The sequence below is a fragment of the Sebastes umbrosus genome, chromosome 6 (genome assembly GCF_015220745.1).
Source record: "Sebastes umbrosus isolate fSebUmb1 chromosome 6, fSebUmb1.pri, whole genome shotgun sequence".
NCBI classification, from domain to species: Eukaryota; Metazoa; Chordata; class Actinopteri; order Perciformes; family Sebastidae; genus Sebastes; species Sebastes umbrosus.
Genome location: NC_051274.1, coordinates 35943438 through 35961823, shown reverse-complemented (window position 1 = coordinate 35961823; position 18386 = coordinate 35943438). Strand labels below are relative to the sequence as shown.

General features: G+C 47.4%; 1 protein-coding gene across 1 annotated transcript in view; it reads left to right on the top strand.

Moving 5' to 3' along the window:
- Window positions 1-18386, top strand: part of oprl1 (opiate receptor-like 1) — an 88664-nt gene that overhangs the window by 9284 nt on the left and 60994 nt on the right. Inside the window, exon 2 of the mRNA XM_037772415.1 lies at window positions 2375-2586. Within this exon, the coding sequence (XP_037628343.1) occupies window positions 2414-2586 (173 nt within the window). The 5' untranslated portion in view covers window positions 2375-2413. The remainder of the gene's footprint in view (window positions 1-2374; window positions 2587-18386) is intronic.

The following is an 18386-nucleotide window of genomic DNA, read 5'->3' as shown; positions in this document are numbered from 1 at the left end:
ATACTGTGTTTCACAACCGCTGAAACACGTTTCGTTAAACATTCCACCCTTTTCTCCCAACTGGAAACACAAAAACACAAAAAACCTCCGACTCCAAACAACTTCATCTGTGCTCAAAATCAAACCATGCTGTCAGATCATACGCTAAGCCAGTCGAAATAACTGATAATAATAATAATAATAATAATGATTACTGTATATATTGAACAATGGAAAGCACAATGCTCAGGGCATGGAGCATAAAACATGTTCATTGATTACGGTTTAAAGTAAATGCATTTTGCATTTCCAAAAAAAACTAAAATCTTAACTCAGTGGATTCAGCACTTAAATACAGTAAACCTAAAGTCCCAGAAGCTCATTACAGAACACCGTAAACGGGACCACAGAATCTAAATCAACCAGTGATTCGTCCTCCGGGCTCAGCGTCACGTCTCAGGTGTCTCAGGTGTCTCAGGTGAACATACAGTAGGTGTCCTTCTACCCTCACGTGGCACTCTTGCAATTCTACAAAAAGTGAACAAGCAGTTACAAACATATACATTATACATGCAGCACAGTAGAAACAGTGATGGACTCTCCGATACCGAGTACCGATACGAGTACTTCTCTGAGCCTAAAGAGCCTCGTTAACAGCCAGCTGGAGGGTGTGAGCGACACACGGCAGGCTGGGGAGTCCCGCATACGAGGCGGTGCGCCGCCACCGGCTCTAGGTCGGCTTGGAAAGGCTCTGCGCAATGAAAGTGAGGGCCGGCGCTGGCTGAGGTGGGATCCCGGCCCAGCGGGGTCGGGCGCACCACCGGCCCGTCTCACCCGCACCGTCGGGGAGGTGGAGCGTGAGCGTAAAGTGGTATCTTAGCCATTTTGCAAGTACGAATACGAGTACATGAGCACAGTATCGGAGCCGATACCCGGTACTGGTATGGGTATGGGTATTGGTGCATCCCTATACCCCACCTCTTACACTCACTCCTCCCCAGCCTTCAACAACCTGTGCACTCTGAACTGTGTGCAACGAGTGTGATCAGTTTGGAGTCGTTGTGTTCCGGCTGTAACGCCGGTGCTCTAATAGTGTTTAACTGTTGCTACCTGCGGGTGCCATTATCCTTTATGTGGGTACCGTCACGCATCACAAGTTCATCACAAGTTCATCACAAGTTCATCTCACTGCAACATGTGTTTCAGTGAGTGAGAACCTGTTTACAGTTTAAAAAAAGAGTCAATGAGATCTGCAGAGTGTGTCTAGGAGGTGAAGCTTGTTCATGGTTTTACCAAAAGAGTGATCGATTCGATGATTCAATGATTCGATGATTCGATGATTGGGTTCAGGCCACCGAGCATTCGGTTCAGAACATGGTGTAAGATTTGAGAAGAGCTATATATATACATATATATATATATACATATATATATATGTATATATATATGTATATAAGGTGTGTGTGTGGCTGCGGATCAGAATCCTGTTGTTGGTTGTGTCCGTTGCCGATAAGAGAAAAGAGAAATAATCCGTCTCCTTTAAATGCTGAAAGTGTTCCTCTGTTGTTTTGCTGTAGAGTTATTGAGTTCTTGCTGTATGAAGTATTTGGCCGCTGCTTTCTCTCTCCCTCTTTTCACTGCATCAACACCCATAAATATTGATGTCACCCCCCCCCCCAGTCTTGCCGTTGATATATTCCTCACGTAGCCGTGCATTAATAGTAAATGTGATGTCCTCCTGTTTTGCTATAGTACTCTTGATCCTCCTCTTTTTGTGCTTTCTTTCCTTCATCATCTGTTTATTTCCTGTTTCTATTTCTTACCTTTTTGACCTTCTCTTCTTTCCTTTATTCTCACTATCCCCTCCCCTCCCTGTTACTTTATTAATCCGCCCTACGGCAGCTTAAAGCAACCTTAGTTAACATCCAGCGAAGCAGGAAGCAGCGTGGCTTTGTATACTGCCATAACCAGGAAGAGTTGGTGGCTGGATCAGGTACAAACAGCCAGAATCAGGATACGCACCAGGTCTCCCGTTGTTCATGTTCATGTTGGTTTCTCTCTTTCTATGAAACTGAACCAATGAAGCAATAGACCAGACGTGTTTCTGTGGGTGTTTGTAAGGCTGTGGTCAAATACTGTAGCGTCTATAACCCACAGTAACACTGTGATGAATGTTCTCTATTGGATGTTCTTAAAGAGAGCAGCACAGCCAGTAGTGATGTCACAGGGTCCCGGAGTACACGTGCACATCACTGCAGCACGGTGACAAGTTAAAGCGCCGGACGTTAGCAACCTCCGCAGTTACGTAATCGGAGGTTGACGAGTCCAAGGACACACTCGCACATGGCTAATTATTCAGCAGAATGACGTCATCTTGTTGCCCTCCTTCCATCAGGTGGGTGTATAGCTCCGCCCCCCTCGCTCTCAGTCAGAGATGGAGTACCCAGACGACTTCCTGCTGTTCTGCAACGACTCGCTCAACTGCACCTACAACGAGACGGACGTCTTACTGCCGACGGGGGTGAAGGTCACCATTGTGGTCGTCTACATGATCGTCTGCGTCATCGGCCTGGTGGGAAACTTCCTGGTCATGTACGTCATCATCAGGTAAGAAGAACACACGTTTCTGGGTTTTATGAAATATAGCGATGTGTTTCAAAATTATTCTGGGACCAAGACCGAGGCGGACCGACCGACCGACCGACCGACCGACCGACCGACAGGAGCTGCTATAATTGAAACAAGTGTATTTGCATTGGAAAGAGTTTTTCAATCAGCCCAGTATGTTTTCAGTCGGGGTCAGTGAAGAGTCCTAAAAGACTTCAACTGAGGACTTGATACGATCTTTTTGCAGTAAGCCTCAATGTCACGTTGAGGTCGCTCTTGTTGAAAAGATGATTTATGTGAGATTTGATGGTCTCAACGCTTCAATAGTTGAGAACTTGTAGAGCCCAGAGGTCCAGTTCAGTGACAGCCATTCCTCTGCAGTCAGGGATGATGATACGATCCCTGTCGCTGTAACAGTCCACGCTGAACGGATGAAATACTTTGAATGATCCAGTCTAAACATACACAGAGGCTATTAGATCTTTACAGCTGTTCCAGATGTTGTGAGGATTTGATTCAAGTCACAGCTCAGTGTCACTGCAGCTGCTCCGTCTGTCCGTCTGTCTGTCTGTGTGAGGTTCAGTCACCGTCACCGCGGTCTGCCGATGTCTGTATTGTTTCAGTGAATCCCGTTGGACTCTGGGAACCTGTGATGGTTCTGATGTTCCTCTCTGTCTGGAAGTCTCAGACCAGCAGCCTCCTCCTCCTACCTGTCCTCATCATCAGCTATAGACCGCTTCATTTCTGGAACATGGCGACAGCAGGATGGATTGTTTCCCTAAATTATACGCCGCTACGTTCATGTGCACCACATGCTGTGCACCGCTACATACACACACATGGGCGTCCAATCTCTATAAGAACAGGCGAGTGCAGGTGATACGAGCGCACATCACAGCAGCCACGAGCAGGAACCCGTCCTCACCAGGGAGCATTTACGCTCCACGTGCACAAGTTCGGTACCGAGAGTACGGGGCTGTGATGCTGCAGATTGCAACCAACTAACTGAGTACCCCCCCGCTCACTTGGCCTTTCCAAGACCGCGGTAACGTGAGCCCGCCCGGTGCCAAACCGCGGTAACGTGAACCGCCTGGTGCCAAACCGCGGTAACGTGAGCCGCCCGGTGCCAAGACCGCGGTAACGCCGTGGTTTCCTTCAGGGTCTTTGCCTCACCTTCTTTAGGAGCAACGACATTCAGACAGCAGCTGGCGGTACCACGCTTTAGTAATCGTAGGTGGCCCTCAGAGGACATCTGTCTCCTCCAGTCAGTTACTAAGCAGTATAGTTGCAGTAGAGGACATGTGTCTCCTTCAGTCAGTTACTAAGCAGTATAGTTGCAGTATGAGAGGACATGTGTCTCCTTCAGTCAGTTACTAAGCAGTATAGTTGCAGTAGAGGACATGTGTCTCCTTCAGTCAGTTACTAAGCAGTGTAGTTGCAGTAGAGGACATGTGTCTCCTTCAGTCAGTTACTAAGCAATATAGTTGCAGTAGAGGACATGTGTCTCCTTCAGTCAGTTACTAAGCAGTATAGCTGCAGTAGAGGACATGTGTCTCCTTCAGTCAGTTACTAAGCAATATAGTTGCAGTAGAGGACATGTGTCTCCTTCAGTCAGTTACTAAGCAGTATAGTTGCAGTAGAGGACATGTGTCTCCTTCAGTCAGTTACTAAGCAATATAGTTGCAGTAGAGGACATGTGTCTCCTTCAGTCAGTTACTAAGCAGTATAGCTGCAGTAGAGGACATGTGTCTCCTTCAGTCAGTTACTAAGCAGTATAGTTGCAGTATGAGAGGACATGTGTCTCCTTCAGACTCAGTCTGTGATGACTCAGGCTGATCTCTCTAAGCTCTCTCAGCATGTGTCCTCCTGTGTTTGTGGCTGATCGCCTGATTGCGTAGATGTTTTAGTGGAGAGTCTGTCTTTTCTGTCTGTGTGTGTGTGTGTGTGTGTGTGTGTGTGTGTGTTTGCATGTCTTCCCTGTGGATTTGACTGAAACAAGGTGAACACCTGGGTGTTGTGTGTGTGTGTGTGTGTGTGTGTGTGTGTGTATGTGTGTGTGGTCCATCATGTTGAACCAGGAGACTCCTGCTCGGTGTTTATGTCCAGTGTTTGTTAGTGTGAGACAGACAGCCGGCTGTGTGATGGACAGCTCCGTCCTTGCTTCTGGTTTTAGAGAATAATGACGCTGTTATAGAAATGTTGTCAAAATACTCCCAAACATGTGACAGTTTTCCGTTCAGCATCCGTTCAGTGTGTCTGAACGCCGTCTCCATGTTACTTCCATCACCGTGGAGAATCACTCTCCTCGTTAGACCTGTTCTTACTCTGACGTTTACATGGAGGTCTGGAGATCCACGTATGAGTCACACACACGCACATGCACACGCACACGCACACGCACACGCACACACACACACGCACACACACACGCACATACAACATGCATATCATACATGTGATATTGAAATGGTCCAACATTAGAAGTATTTACGGCTCATTGTTGATCAGAAATTGAAAACCTGGTTTCCTTCCATCTGTGTACGTACGTGTGCACATCTAAATACGGCCTGCACTCTCACGATGTTTTACAGATGTTGGTCCCAGAGGTTAGAACAGAACAGAACAGAACAGAACAGAACAGAACAGAACAGAACAGAACAGAACAGAACCAGCCTAAAAAGCTTTTAAATACGCTGCAATAATGTAGAGAAAGAGCTGAAACTGACAGAGCTGATTACTACAATCACCCCTTCATCAATCACCCCTTCATCAATCAGCCCTTCATCAATCACCCCTTCATCAATCAGCCCTTCATCAATCACTCCTTCATCAATCACCCCTTCATCAATCACCCCTTCATCAATCACTCCTTCATCAATCACCCCTTCATCAATCAGCCCTTCATCAATCAACCCTTCATCAATCACCCCTTCATCAATCAGCCCTTCATCAATCAGCCCTTCATCAATCACCCCTTCATCAATCACTCCTTCATCAATCACCCCTTCATCAATCACTCCTTCATCAATCACTCCTTCATCAATCACCCCTTCATCAATCACCCCTTCATCAATCACTCCTTCATCAATCACTCCTTCATCAATCACTCCTTCATCAATCACCCCTTCATCAATCACCCCTTCATCAATCGCTCCTTCATCAATCGCTCCTTCATCAATCGCTCCTTCATCAATCACCCCTTCATCAATCACCCCTTCATCAATCACTCCTTCATCAATCAGCCCTTCATCAATCAGCCCTTCTTCAGCATCGGTCCAGAGACCCAACACGGTCCACAGACCCAACACGGTCCAGAGACCCAACACGGTCCAGAGACCCAACACGGTCCAGAGAGATACTCAGGCCACAGACCCAACACGGTCCACAGACCCAACACGGTCCAGAGACCCAACACGGTCCACAGACCCAACACGGTCCAGAGACCCAACACGGTCCAGAGAGATACTCAGGCCACAGACCCAACACGGTCCACAGACCCAACACGGTCCAGATACCCAACACGGTCCACAGACCCAACACGGTCCAGATACCCAACACGGTCCACAGACCCAACACGGTCCAGATACCCAACACGGTCCACAGACCCAACACGGTCCAGAGACCCAACACGGTCCACAGACCCAACACGGTCCAGAGACCCAACACGGTCCAGAGAGATACTCGGGCCACAGACCCAACACGGTCCACAGACCCAACACGGTCCAGAGACCCAACACGGTCCACAGACCCAACACGGTCCAGAGACCCAACACGGTCCAGAGAGATACTCGGGCCACAGACCCAACACGGTCCAGAGAGATACTCGGGCCACAGACCCAACACGGTCCACAGACCCAACACGGTCCACAGACCCAACACGGTCCAGAGACCCAACACGGTCCAGAGAGATACTCGGGCCACAGACCCAACACGGTCCACAGACCCAACACGGTCCAGAGACCCAACACGGTCCAGAGAGAGACTCGGCCTGGACCCAGTCTGGTGTTTGAACTTGTCCATTGTGGTTTTCTGTGTGAGAGCTGCTGTAGCTCAGAATGCTCCGTTAGCTCTGTAAAGAAGCAGATTGGGTAATCTGGGCGATCTAATAAATGGTTTTCTACACTATTTTGGAGAAGTATTTAAAACTTTCACAAACTTGACTTTGTCCTTCACACTGTGCTGCCTCTGCAATTCTTCACAGCCACAGCGGAGACAGTTTAGTCACTCTGAGCCAGATGGAAAGACGTGACATTCAACCCACAAAAACAAACTCACACTGTAAATATTAATAACTGTAAGACGCCTCCCTCGTGGTGCAGCTCCATCGGACGCAGGAGGACAGAACAGAAGACAGGCTGCAGGCTTGTGCTGCTCACGTGTCAGGTGTGGTGGACCGAGACAGGGACGGTGGGAGGCGGGGACGGTGGGAGGCGGGACGGTGGGAGGCGGGGACGGTAGGAGGCGGGTCGGTGGGGGTCGACAGTCGCACCGGGAGCAGGGAGCCCCGTCCCTCCCCAGTGGGGAAAGAGGGAGCAGCGAGCCCTTTGTCCACGGTGTGTCCACGGTGTGTCCACGGTGCGGCGAGGTCCGGGCGGGGAGCGCTGTAAAGCCGCGGCCGCGAGCCACCTTCTCCCCGAGCCTCTCCAAGCCGACCTAGAGCCGGTGGCGGCGCACCGCCTCGTATGCGGGACTCCCCAGCCTGCCGTATGTCGCTCACACCCTCCAGCTGGCTGTTAACGAGGCTCTTTAGGCACAGAGAAGTACTCGTATCGGTACTCGTATCGGTACTCGGTATCGGAGAGTACCCAAATGGAAGTATTTGTACTCGGTCTGATATAAAGTGGTATCGGCGCATCCCTAATATTTGGCCCCAAACAGAGATGGAGACGGATGGAGCTGTGATGGAGACGGATGGAGCTGTGATTGAGACGGATGGAGCTGTGATGGAGACGGATGGAGCTGTGATGGAGACGGATGGAGCTGTGATTGAGACGGATGGAGCTGTGATTGAGACGGATGGAGCTGTGATGGAGACGGATGGAGCTGTGATGGAGACGGATGGAGCTGTGATTGAGACGGATGGAGCTGTGATGGAGATGGATGGAGCTGTGATGGAGACGGATGGAGCTGTGATGGAGACAGATGGAGCTGCGATGAAGACGGATGGAGCCTCATGTTAGATCTGACTGAACTTTTGAATGATGTGTCTTTCGTCCCCGTCTCTTACACAGCAATTATGTAAAGAAGGGGTTACTTCAGGGTCAGTACGGACGGAGAGAATACCAAACCTTTCCGTTAAACATTTATTGCTGTTTGGTCCAGTGATTCTAGCTCATCTATATCTATACAGCTACGTCAGCAGCTATATTGCATTTCTCTCCTTTTTCCTCTTCACTTTCCATCAGTGGAAATGATACGAGTCGGTATTGTGAGCCGTCCTCCCGGAACATCAGAGGATCCTGTTTACTGTGAAATGAGCCGATCATCGTCCTCTGGCAGCAGCAGCTTCTTTCTGCTTGGTAACCAACAAAACACCATCACCTCTGCTTTAATGAGGGTTGAGTGTCCTCTCTCAGCGTCTTTTTCCTTTTTGCTTTGCCAGACATGCTCCAGCTCTTCTCTGGTGTGTTTTCAGCGATCAGCGCTGTCAGAGAACAGGAGAGAAAATAAAGAGTTTTAACTTCCGGCAGCAGAGCGCCGCAGTGCTGGCGTGTTGTTGGCTCATAGCAACACAGAGAGCCGAGAGCCGAGAGCCGAGAGCAGGGATCTCTACCGGCATCTGTTTAGTGCTTGGAGCCTCACAAAGAGAGAAAGAGAGCAGGTTGGACCACAGGGAGAGAGAGAAACATCACGGCACAGAACAGCCCGGAGACGGAGAGAAGAGAGGGGGCAGGATGAAGCTGTGTTCACATGGAGCTGCATGGAGGGGAAAGGGTTCTGTTTCCATAACAACGGACCGATCCACGTGGTACATTTTAGGACTTCATCAAGCCTCAGCATCAGCTCTGAGTTGAGCTCTCAGAACGGATGATTTCATCATTCCAACATCAGGCAGTGAAAATAATAATACAAAAACACATGAAATCTCAGGTGTGGTTCAACGGTACCAACAGATAACGGAACAAACAGGCTCAGCTCAGGGGAATCCGTTTAGACGATGTTAGGTGGAGCACATCCACGGCTCCACGTTGAATCCATTTAGACGATGTTAGGTGGAGCACATCCACGGCTCCACGTTGAATCATCAGTTCAGACCATGAGTGACTGTGTTAGCAAATAAAAATATAGTACATTTGAAGCTATACTCTCAAAGATTTACATTTAAATAAGTTCCTTGTTGAATCACTATTAGAGATGCAGCGATGTCCCGGTACCGATACAGATAGCTGGGCTTTGGGTATCAGCCGATACCAGAACCGATCCGATACCAGTGTTTAATTAATGAGCTGTCTGCCTCACTGAGTGGAAGTGACTGGAAAACAATGTTGAAGTCAACATCAGGCTGGACTTAAACATTTTTTTTGTTTTTTTACTTTGTAAAACAAAATCTAACAAATAAATGCAGATTTTTTAATTTTATTCATACAAATTTAATTTGTATTTATAATTAAAATAATAAATCGTACATCAGCAACTTGGTAAAAAAAATATCAAAATGAACATGAATTACAGCTCAAGTGTAAACCTTTTTAATGCTGCAAGAAATTAGTGAAATGATATGTATAATGTAGATAGTATATAAACATGGAATAGAATAGAGTAGATGGGATGTGTGGGGAGAGCAGGTATCCTGGCAGCAGGGTGTGGTATGTGTGTTAGTGATGGATAACATGTTAAAGAAGCAGGTGGAACAGTAGAGTAGGATGGGCTGGATGAGGCTCTGGTACAACGGTAGGAGGAGAGGGGGGAACATTGGTGTGCTGGTCAAACCTGAGTTTATTGTCCAGATCACTCCGAGGTATCTGAAACTGTCAACTACTTCACCTGTTTGTGTATTGATGATGATGACGGGGTGCTGAGGTGAGGTGGGATCCATTAGTATTGCCTTTGTTTTGCTGACGTTGAGGTGAAGAGGGTTGTCCTCACACCACTGAGTGAAGTGAGCAGCTGTGTTGTGATAGTCCAGAGCAGAGACGTTGTCTGTGAGTAGGGCAAGAACGGCTGTGTCGTCTGAGTATTTGAGGTAGGTGGTGTTGGGTGACGGACTGGTACAATCGTTGGTGTAAAGCGTAGACAGGAATGGGCTCAACACAGATCCCTGCGCTGCTCCGGTGTTAGTGGTGAGTGCAGGTGATGTCCGGTATCGGTATCGGTATCGGTGCATCCCTAGTCACTATCGCCTAATGAGGTAACAACACGGTGATTGGGCCGATGTCCCGCTGATGAAAGCCCTGCAGTATTATGGACTGGCTGTCTGTGGCGACATTACCGGGAATACATCACAAGCAGCGCTCTGGGAAGTGAGATCCAGAAACACACCTGCAATTACCGCTAACCGCCAGAAGGGCAGCCAAAGACAACAAAACGGAGATCTTCAACATTCTAACTATATATATATATATATATATATATATAGCAACGTTCAGTGCTAATGCAGGACGTTATATAGCAAGGTACAAAGTCAGGGTTGAAGTCAGGGTGGTGGATGGGTGGTGGATGGTTGGTGGATGGGTGTGTAGAGCATCATGTGATTGTTTATCTATCCCTGACATGAATCACACCAGCTTCCTTTGGGAGATATTGTAGAAAGCAAACGTTGATATCAGAAGTTGTTTCAGTAGTTTAGTAATATCAGCGTTGTTCTCTGTTCAGGAATTCTGAGGATATCATTAAAAGAAAACTATATATATATATGAATACCATGGACATTAAAGTGTTTAAAAGTCATCTCTATGTTGGTTGATGTTGAGAACCGGCACTGGTCCACTTTTCAAACATGTCCCTGTTTGATTTGGTTTAATCTGCTGGTGTTTAAATATTAAATATTGTCTCTAAAGCACAGCTCTGGAGGAGTATTATGACATGCATGTTGTGCTTTTACAATGAAAAGTGACATGTAAAGAGTCCAGCTATGACAGCGCTCTGACTGGTACCGAGCTCTGTGTGCAGTCTTTGTCTGACAGCTTTAACTTAGTGGGTGTGAAGACAGAACAATAGAAATCAGGGGGACACTGGATGTTTAAAAGGTCTGTCAAGTCTGTCATCATTGATTCATGCAAAGGACATTTATATATTTACATCAACAAAACCAAACTCTAAGACAAGAAAACATCCAGAACAGAAAGGTGACGGAGATCAGCTGGGCAACACGGAATGACAAGCTCTCGTTGCTTCATCACTGATCCCACTTTGGAATGTGAATGTGGTGAAGAGAGAGCTGAGGAAGAGAGGAGGAAGAGGAGGAGGAGAGGAAGAGGGGAGGAGGAGGAGGAAAGGAGAGGAGGATAGGAGGAAGAAGAAGAGGAGAGCTGAGGAAGAGAGGAGGAAGAGGAGGAGGAGAGGAAGAGGGGAGGAGGAGGAGGAAAGGAGAGGAGGATAGGAGGAAGAAGAAGAGGAGAGCTGAGGAAGAGAGGAGGAAGAGGAGGAGGATAGGAAGAGGGAAGGAGGAGGGGGAGAGGAAGAGGGGAGGAGGAGGAGGAGAGGAGGAGGGGGAGAGGAAGAGGGGAGGAGGAGGAGAGGAGGAGGAGGAGAGGAGGAATTAAGCAGAAGATGTTAGAATCCACAGGGAGAGAAGGGCAACCGGCTCAGAGGATGTCAGTAAATCTGTGCTGCCCCCGGAGAGCGAACAGAACACACCTCAGATATTACCGGCTGCATACTGATTGGCTCGGCTGTCAAAACAAACCTGAAGGTTGTTTTTCATGTGAATCCTCAGACGGACTAAATGAACTACAAACTGGACTTTACTACAGAAGAAGTGGACACTCTGTAAACTGGATTCAGGGAAATGAATTAAGGTTCAACTTCTTCCTCCTTGGTTTGCTCATTATCAGAAAACATTCTCATAAATATGAATGTATGTTGATACAATGTTTATATATATATATATATATATATATATATATATATGTATATGTGTGTGTGTGTCAGCCGGGCGTTTGGTGTGTGTGTTCTCGTGTATTTGCTCTTCCATGGTGTAAAAGAAGAAAAGCATTTCTAAACTTGTTTCCATCTGGGCGGAGGATCCCGTCAACACGGCCAGACTGTGAGCTGCAAAGCGGCGGGTCAGTTTGTGTCAGTTCTGACCATCTGCTGTGGAGCAAATCTGGCATGTGAACGGCGTTTTCAGTACCAGAGAGTCTAATTAGATTGTGTGTGTGTGTGTGTGTGTGTGTGTGTGCTCTGAGCTGCACTGAGTGGCCCAGTTATCTGAATCTCTGACGGTAAACAGGTTGCTGGTCTGAGAGCTGACGGACAGTTTGTCTGGTTTGTTTTAGGAGATCATGAGATTATAATCCCTGAACATAGTTGAACTGAATTGAATGTTTTATTTTGAACATTTCAATAAAATAAAATGTCTTTATAAAATGACCGTAATGCATAAGCACAGTGGCTTACAGCTCGTCCTTTTGTTGGTTGAAATGATAGCTGTGGGTGCAGCGTCTTGCTCAGCAGATAGGACAGGCTGCTGTCCTGCAGGGATAAGACACTGATATGTTGAAGCATTAGCACCATGGACCACCAAGCCCATACATTTCAATGTGAACTTACTGTATGTGAAAACAAGACAGGAAAGTTAACACCAGTCAGAAACAATCCTATGGCGCCTTAATGCACAGGCTGGCAGGGAAAATCTCGTCTTTGAAAGGCTAAATGCCAACAAATATGGATTGAAGCAGATTATTTCGTTAATTTTGGGTCTTTTTTTCAATAATAAATGTTGACTTTTGGACTTTACAACACTCTGGAGTTATTGGACATGTGCAGAAACGCCGGGTTTAAACACAATGAAGAGACAGCAACAATCAAATGTTGATTTAGAATTTGAATGTCAACGTTACAAATGAAGCCGTGAAGTATTTGGTACAAGGTACTGATCAGGAGGGCGCTCCGTTTATAATTTTTTGCCGTGTAGTCCTTTGGCTCCGGCAGTGCAGTAGTTCAATTCATTTTTTTTTTTTTTTTGAGGGCAGTAGTGTTGCCCTCCGTCAGCCCTCCGTCAGCCCTCCATCAGCCCTCCATCAGCCCTCCGTCAGCCCTCCTTCAGCCCTCCGTCAGCCCTCCGTCAGCCTTCCATCAGCCCTCCTTCAGCCCTCCGTCAGCCCTCCATCAGCCCTCCGTCAGCCTTCCGTCAGCCCTTCGTCAGCCCTCCGTCAGCCCTCCGTCAGCCCTCCGTCAGCCTTCCATCAGCCCTCCGTCAGCCCTCCGTCAGCCCTCTATCAGCCCTCCTTCAGCCCTCCGTCAGCCCTCCGTCAGCCTTCCGTCAGCCCTCCGTCAGCCCTCCGTCAGCCCTCCGTCAGCCCTCCGTCAGCCTTCCATCAGCCCTCCGTCAGCCCTCTATCAGCCCTCCTTCAGCCTTCCATCAGCCCTCCGTCAGCCCTCCGTCAGCCCTCCGTCAGCCTTCCATCAGCCCTCCGTCAGCCCTCCGTCAGCCCTCCGTCAGCCTTCCATCAGCCCTCCGTCAGCCTTCCATCAGCCCTCCGTCAGCCACTTGTAGCGAGCCAACAGAACCTCCCTGAATAGACAGAAACATCAAACATTCATTATTTGGCTCAGAGACATGAAGCTGACTGAATAGCTAATTACACACAGATGGTGTGTGTGTGTGTGTGTGTGTGTGTGTGTGTGTGTGTGTGTGTGTGTGCGTTTGGAGTCACAAAAAAACAAAACACACACACACACTGTGTCGATTGTGACCTCTCATTAGTCGGCTCTTCAGAGGACTTCAAACCAATTACATCTATCGTGTGAGCGTGTCCTCGTCCTTCAGCCGGTCAGAAGGGCAAAATCACCTTTTCTGTGTTTCCATTTACAGCCGGATCCTCAGGACACATCTCATCTACACCAAAACCAGGGTGTGTGTGTGCGTGCGTGCGTGCGTGTGTGTGTGTGTGTGTGTGTGTGTGTGTGTAATCATAGATGGAGCTCGGGGATTTTATTCCAGAGTTTTTTGGTTAGAATAGATTGAAGCAGATGTGATCAGAGGCAGAAATAGAGAGAGGTCAATAAACAGAGAGAAGGAGGGACGAGTGAAGGGCAGAGAGAGAGAGAGCATTATCTGATATATCCTCTATAGTCCCCCTTTACTAATCACAATGTGTGTGTGTGTGTGTGTGTGTGTGTGTGCGTGCGTGCGTGCGTGCGTGCGTGCGTGCGTGCGTGCGTGCGTGTGTGTGAGAGCCATTATGATCCTGCAGATGAAATCTGTTTATTCATTAGTTTGTTCCTTCAGCCGTCACACAGGTTCATCAGCAACATCACGGTTCTGATAGAACTCGGAGAGCGATGCTTCTGGACACGGACGTGTCCCCGATCGATGCTTCTGGACTCGGACGTGTCCCCGATCGATGCTTCTGGACACGGACGTGTCCCCGATCGATGCTTCTGGACTCGGACGTGTCCCCGATCGATGCTTCTGGACACGGACGTGTCCCCGATCGATGATTCTGGACTCGGACGTGTCCCCGATCGATGCTTCTGGACACGGACGTGTCCCAGATCGATGCTTCTGGACTCGGACGTGTCCCCGATCGATGCTTCTGGACACGGACGTGTCCCCGATCGATGATTCTGGACTCGGACATGTCCCCGATCGATGCTTCTGGACATGGACGTGTCCCAGATCGATGCTTCTGGACACGGACGTGTCCCCGATCGATGCTTCTGGACACGGACGTGTCCCCGATCGATGATTCTGGACTCGGACGTGTCCCCGATCGATGCTTCTGGACATGGACGTGTCCCAGATCGATGCTTCTGGACTCGGACGTGTCCCTGATCGATGGCACATTTCCAGCTGGATGTCAACAAACAATAGAAATAAAAGTGCATTGTTTAATATTCAACATTCAACATTCAAGCCCTTTATTGTCATTGTGTAGTACAACCAAATTAGATTGTAACAATCCCATAGATGCTAATGAAAAGATAATACAATATAAATATAAAAAATATAAAAGATAGTACAATATATACAAATACAATATGTATATTGGCGAGATGCCAGTTTTGCCAGATTATTGCACAAAGTGTCCAACATATGTTATTGCATAAAAATAAACATTAGATTCATATTGCACATTCCCATTTATTACTATATATATATATATATATATAAACTGTGTGACACCGCGTGACACTGCGTGACACCGTTTTACACCGTGTAACATCGTGTAACACCATTGGTTGGGGGGTTGGATGAGGACTGGTGGTGGATGGTTGAGGGGTTGGATGAGGACTGGTGGTGGATGGTTGAGGGGTTGGATGAGGACTGGTGGTGGATGGTTGAGGGGTTGGATGAGGACTGGTGGTGGATGGTTGGGGGGTTGGATGAGGACTGGTGGTGGATGGTTGGAGGGTTGGATGAGGACTGTTGGTGGATGGTTGAGGGGTTGGATGAGGACTGGTGGTGGATGGTTGGAGGGTTGGATGAGGACTGTTGGTGGATGGTTGAGGGGTTGGATGAGGACTGGTGGTGGATGGTTGGAGGGTTGGATGAGGACTGGTTTTGGATGGTTGGAGGGTTGGATGAGGACTGGTGGTGGATGGTTGAGGGGTTGGATGAGGACTGGTGGTGGATGGTTGAGGGGTTGGATGAGGACTGGTGGTGGATGGTTGGAGGGTTGGATGAGGACTGTTGGTGGATGGTTGGGGGGTTGGATGAGGACTGGTGGTGGATGGTTGGAGGGGTTGGATGAGGACTGGTGTTCATGTCTCTCTGTGTGTGTTATAGAATTCAGCAACTATGCAGCATTCAGTATTTCTTACAGCTCTGATGTTCTGGTCTGCTTCGTCTCCATGGCAACGGCTGCTGGGAGGCAGGATTTCTTAAAAAAAACAAAAACATTGAAATAATTCAAACCATAAAGCTTCTGTATGCTGGTGTTGTTGAATGATCCAGGAGACTCCAGCCCAGTATATCATACTGTATGTCCATATTTGATGATTTTAAATGTCATGGCAACGTTCAGTGTGGATGCAGGACGCAGCGAGCCCGTTATATGAAGCACGGCACACAGTCAGTCAGCGGAGGAGGAGAACGTGTGTGTTCTCAGTGAGGAAACAAAGAGACGTCATCTAGTCGTGTCATATATGCTAGTCCTTGACCCTGTGACCTGATGCTGTGTGTGTGTGTGTATGTGTGTGTGTGTGTGTGTGCGTGTGTGCGTGTGTAAGTGTGTGTGTGTGTGTGTGTGTGTGTGTGTGTGTGTGTGTGTGTGTGTGTGTGTGCGTGCGTGCGTGCGTGCGTGCGTGCGTGTGTGTGCAGGCTAATGACTGTGCCTTCCTCCTTCCTAATGACCACGGTGAATTATGAGACCATTTACGCTGCACTGCAAATGAATCCCTCGTACTGAGAACAGAGGGTGTGTGTGTGTGTGTGTGTGTGCGTGTGTGTGTGTGTGTGTGTGTGTGTCACATGACTTCTCTGTCTTTATGACATACACACACTCTCATTTGCATATTTTCAGGACATGCCCACTCTTTCTGTAGCTCCTCTTTCTGTCTCTTCCTCCCGTCGTCTCTCTTTACTCGTTTTTTAATTTCAGTTCACTTTATTGGAGTTAATGTTCAGATCAGCGGCCTCATCAAAGAGCCTTCACACAATCTATGGCCAACATATGGAGACGTTACACTGACACCTTTATGACATTGTGTAGGTTAATTGTTAAACAGCTCACGACCTTCTCAGTACTGTTTCAGAAACTCACAACAACGTGACACCCGACAGTTGTAACTATGCGCTTACTGAATGTAGAAACCTTTGTTCAACCACCAGGTCATATTACATATCTCAGCCTTGTGGCTTTAAATAAATGTTCCTTGTAAACAGTCCAAGTACTCAAAAGAACAACATCTCCTTTTCAAAGCTCCGGATGTCCTCGACAGCTCTCACAACTACGAGGTTGTGTCGTGATAAACGGTGTCCTGCAGTCGGAGGTGACGGCCGCCATGAGGCCAAACCTGCCCTCAGAAACAGGTGTGAGAGCTTCACCCCGTCAAAAGAGACCTGAAGACTTTATTATACTGACAGCATGGTTTTGTGAGGGACTCCCTATTTACATAACGAGGTTAGGGCTAATTGAAAGTTGACAGTTTTAAGCAGCATTCTAAACATCATTTAATGATATTTGAAGCTTGGTTTCATCAACATTATGTTGATTTACAGCTCAGTACGGATGTCACGATACCAGAAATGTAGTAGTCGTTAGTAGTTATTTAGTTCATAATTCTCTCGATTCTCTATATTATATTGCTGTGAAAACATCTCCTTCAAACAACTGGATTTATTCAAGTTTCTAGGTACATTTTACAAGATTACGTTCTAACACATCACGATGACGCTAGACTTTACCTTCGCCTAGTACTCATTTTATTACTGAATAGAGCCTGAACACATCATAATGTAAATCAATGGCACCTCCGGTTAACGTTAGCTGTTAGCTCCGTGCGAGACAGTGCTGCTTACCGGCTGCTAACGGTCAACATTAACTAGCTCTCGTCCTGCTGATTTCAACACATGGATTTGTTGTCAGGGAAAAAATAATACTGCGTCCCAAACACATTCCTATCGTCCCTGTGATGGCAGGACGCCGTTAGTCTCGAACACTGACGGTACTTACGGTACCTGTGGTACTGTAGAGAAATGAGTACAATCACATTTTCAGATGTTTGGCATCGACTTGGCACCGAAGTATCTGTTCTCATGACATCCCTACAGCTCAGCACCTCCTGTACACTCCCAGTCACAACAGGGATCACTAGTTTACACACCCTTACATCTGTGCTGGAGCTTGATATCCTACAAACTTTGTTTTTTGATATTGTCTAATTTTTAAACAGATATGTTACTAATATTGTATATAAAGAATGGGTGCTCCCAGGGTCGACAAAACTATGCTTAGTTTCCATGATAGAGAGCTGATAGTGACAGGGTTTGATAGATAATGTTGTATTTGCATCTTCACTATAAAGAGCGCTGTGCTTTGCTGCATCACCTTTGATTCATGTTCTGTAAATAAAAACAAAGATGAAAACTTATATTTGACCCAAAACAGATATCAGAAGAGGCTGTGCTGCCTCAGTAGAGTCTGCAGGTTAGTTCAACCGCGCTCCAGTCTTAACTTGGATACGGTGTGATAGATGGTCCGTCCCGTTGACGCTCTCAAGTCAACCTGAGTCTGGAATGTGTCGCCCTCGGGGACAGCAGTTATGTCTTTATTCTGTGATTAAACTGAGCCTCAGGACACATGACTAAACTTCACGCCTGCTTTTTACTCAGCGCTTATTCTCGTCCGTCACTCATGTTTCAGTTGTTCTTCCTGACGCAGACATTTTTACAGAGAAGTTATTGCAGATTTGCCCAAAGCGAGATAGTTCTAAATCAAAGTAAAAGAGTGTGGCATTTAAATCAGGTTGTGTGTCCTGTGGCTCATTTCTGTCCTCCAGTCTGTGCTCCCCTGAAAGCACCAGGCCCTTAATGGTTGTCCTGTTTGTCCTTTACTGCCACCTGATGATTAAATATTCCAAAATGAGATTGACTTTGACACCAATTGCAGAAAAAAAAAAAGTACCACCTAATGAGCAATGAAGGTGACAGACGATCTGTCAACGTCTGCAGCGGCTCCATGTGGAAACCAACA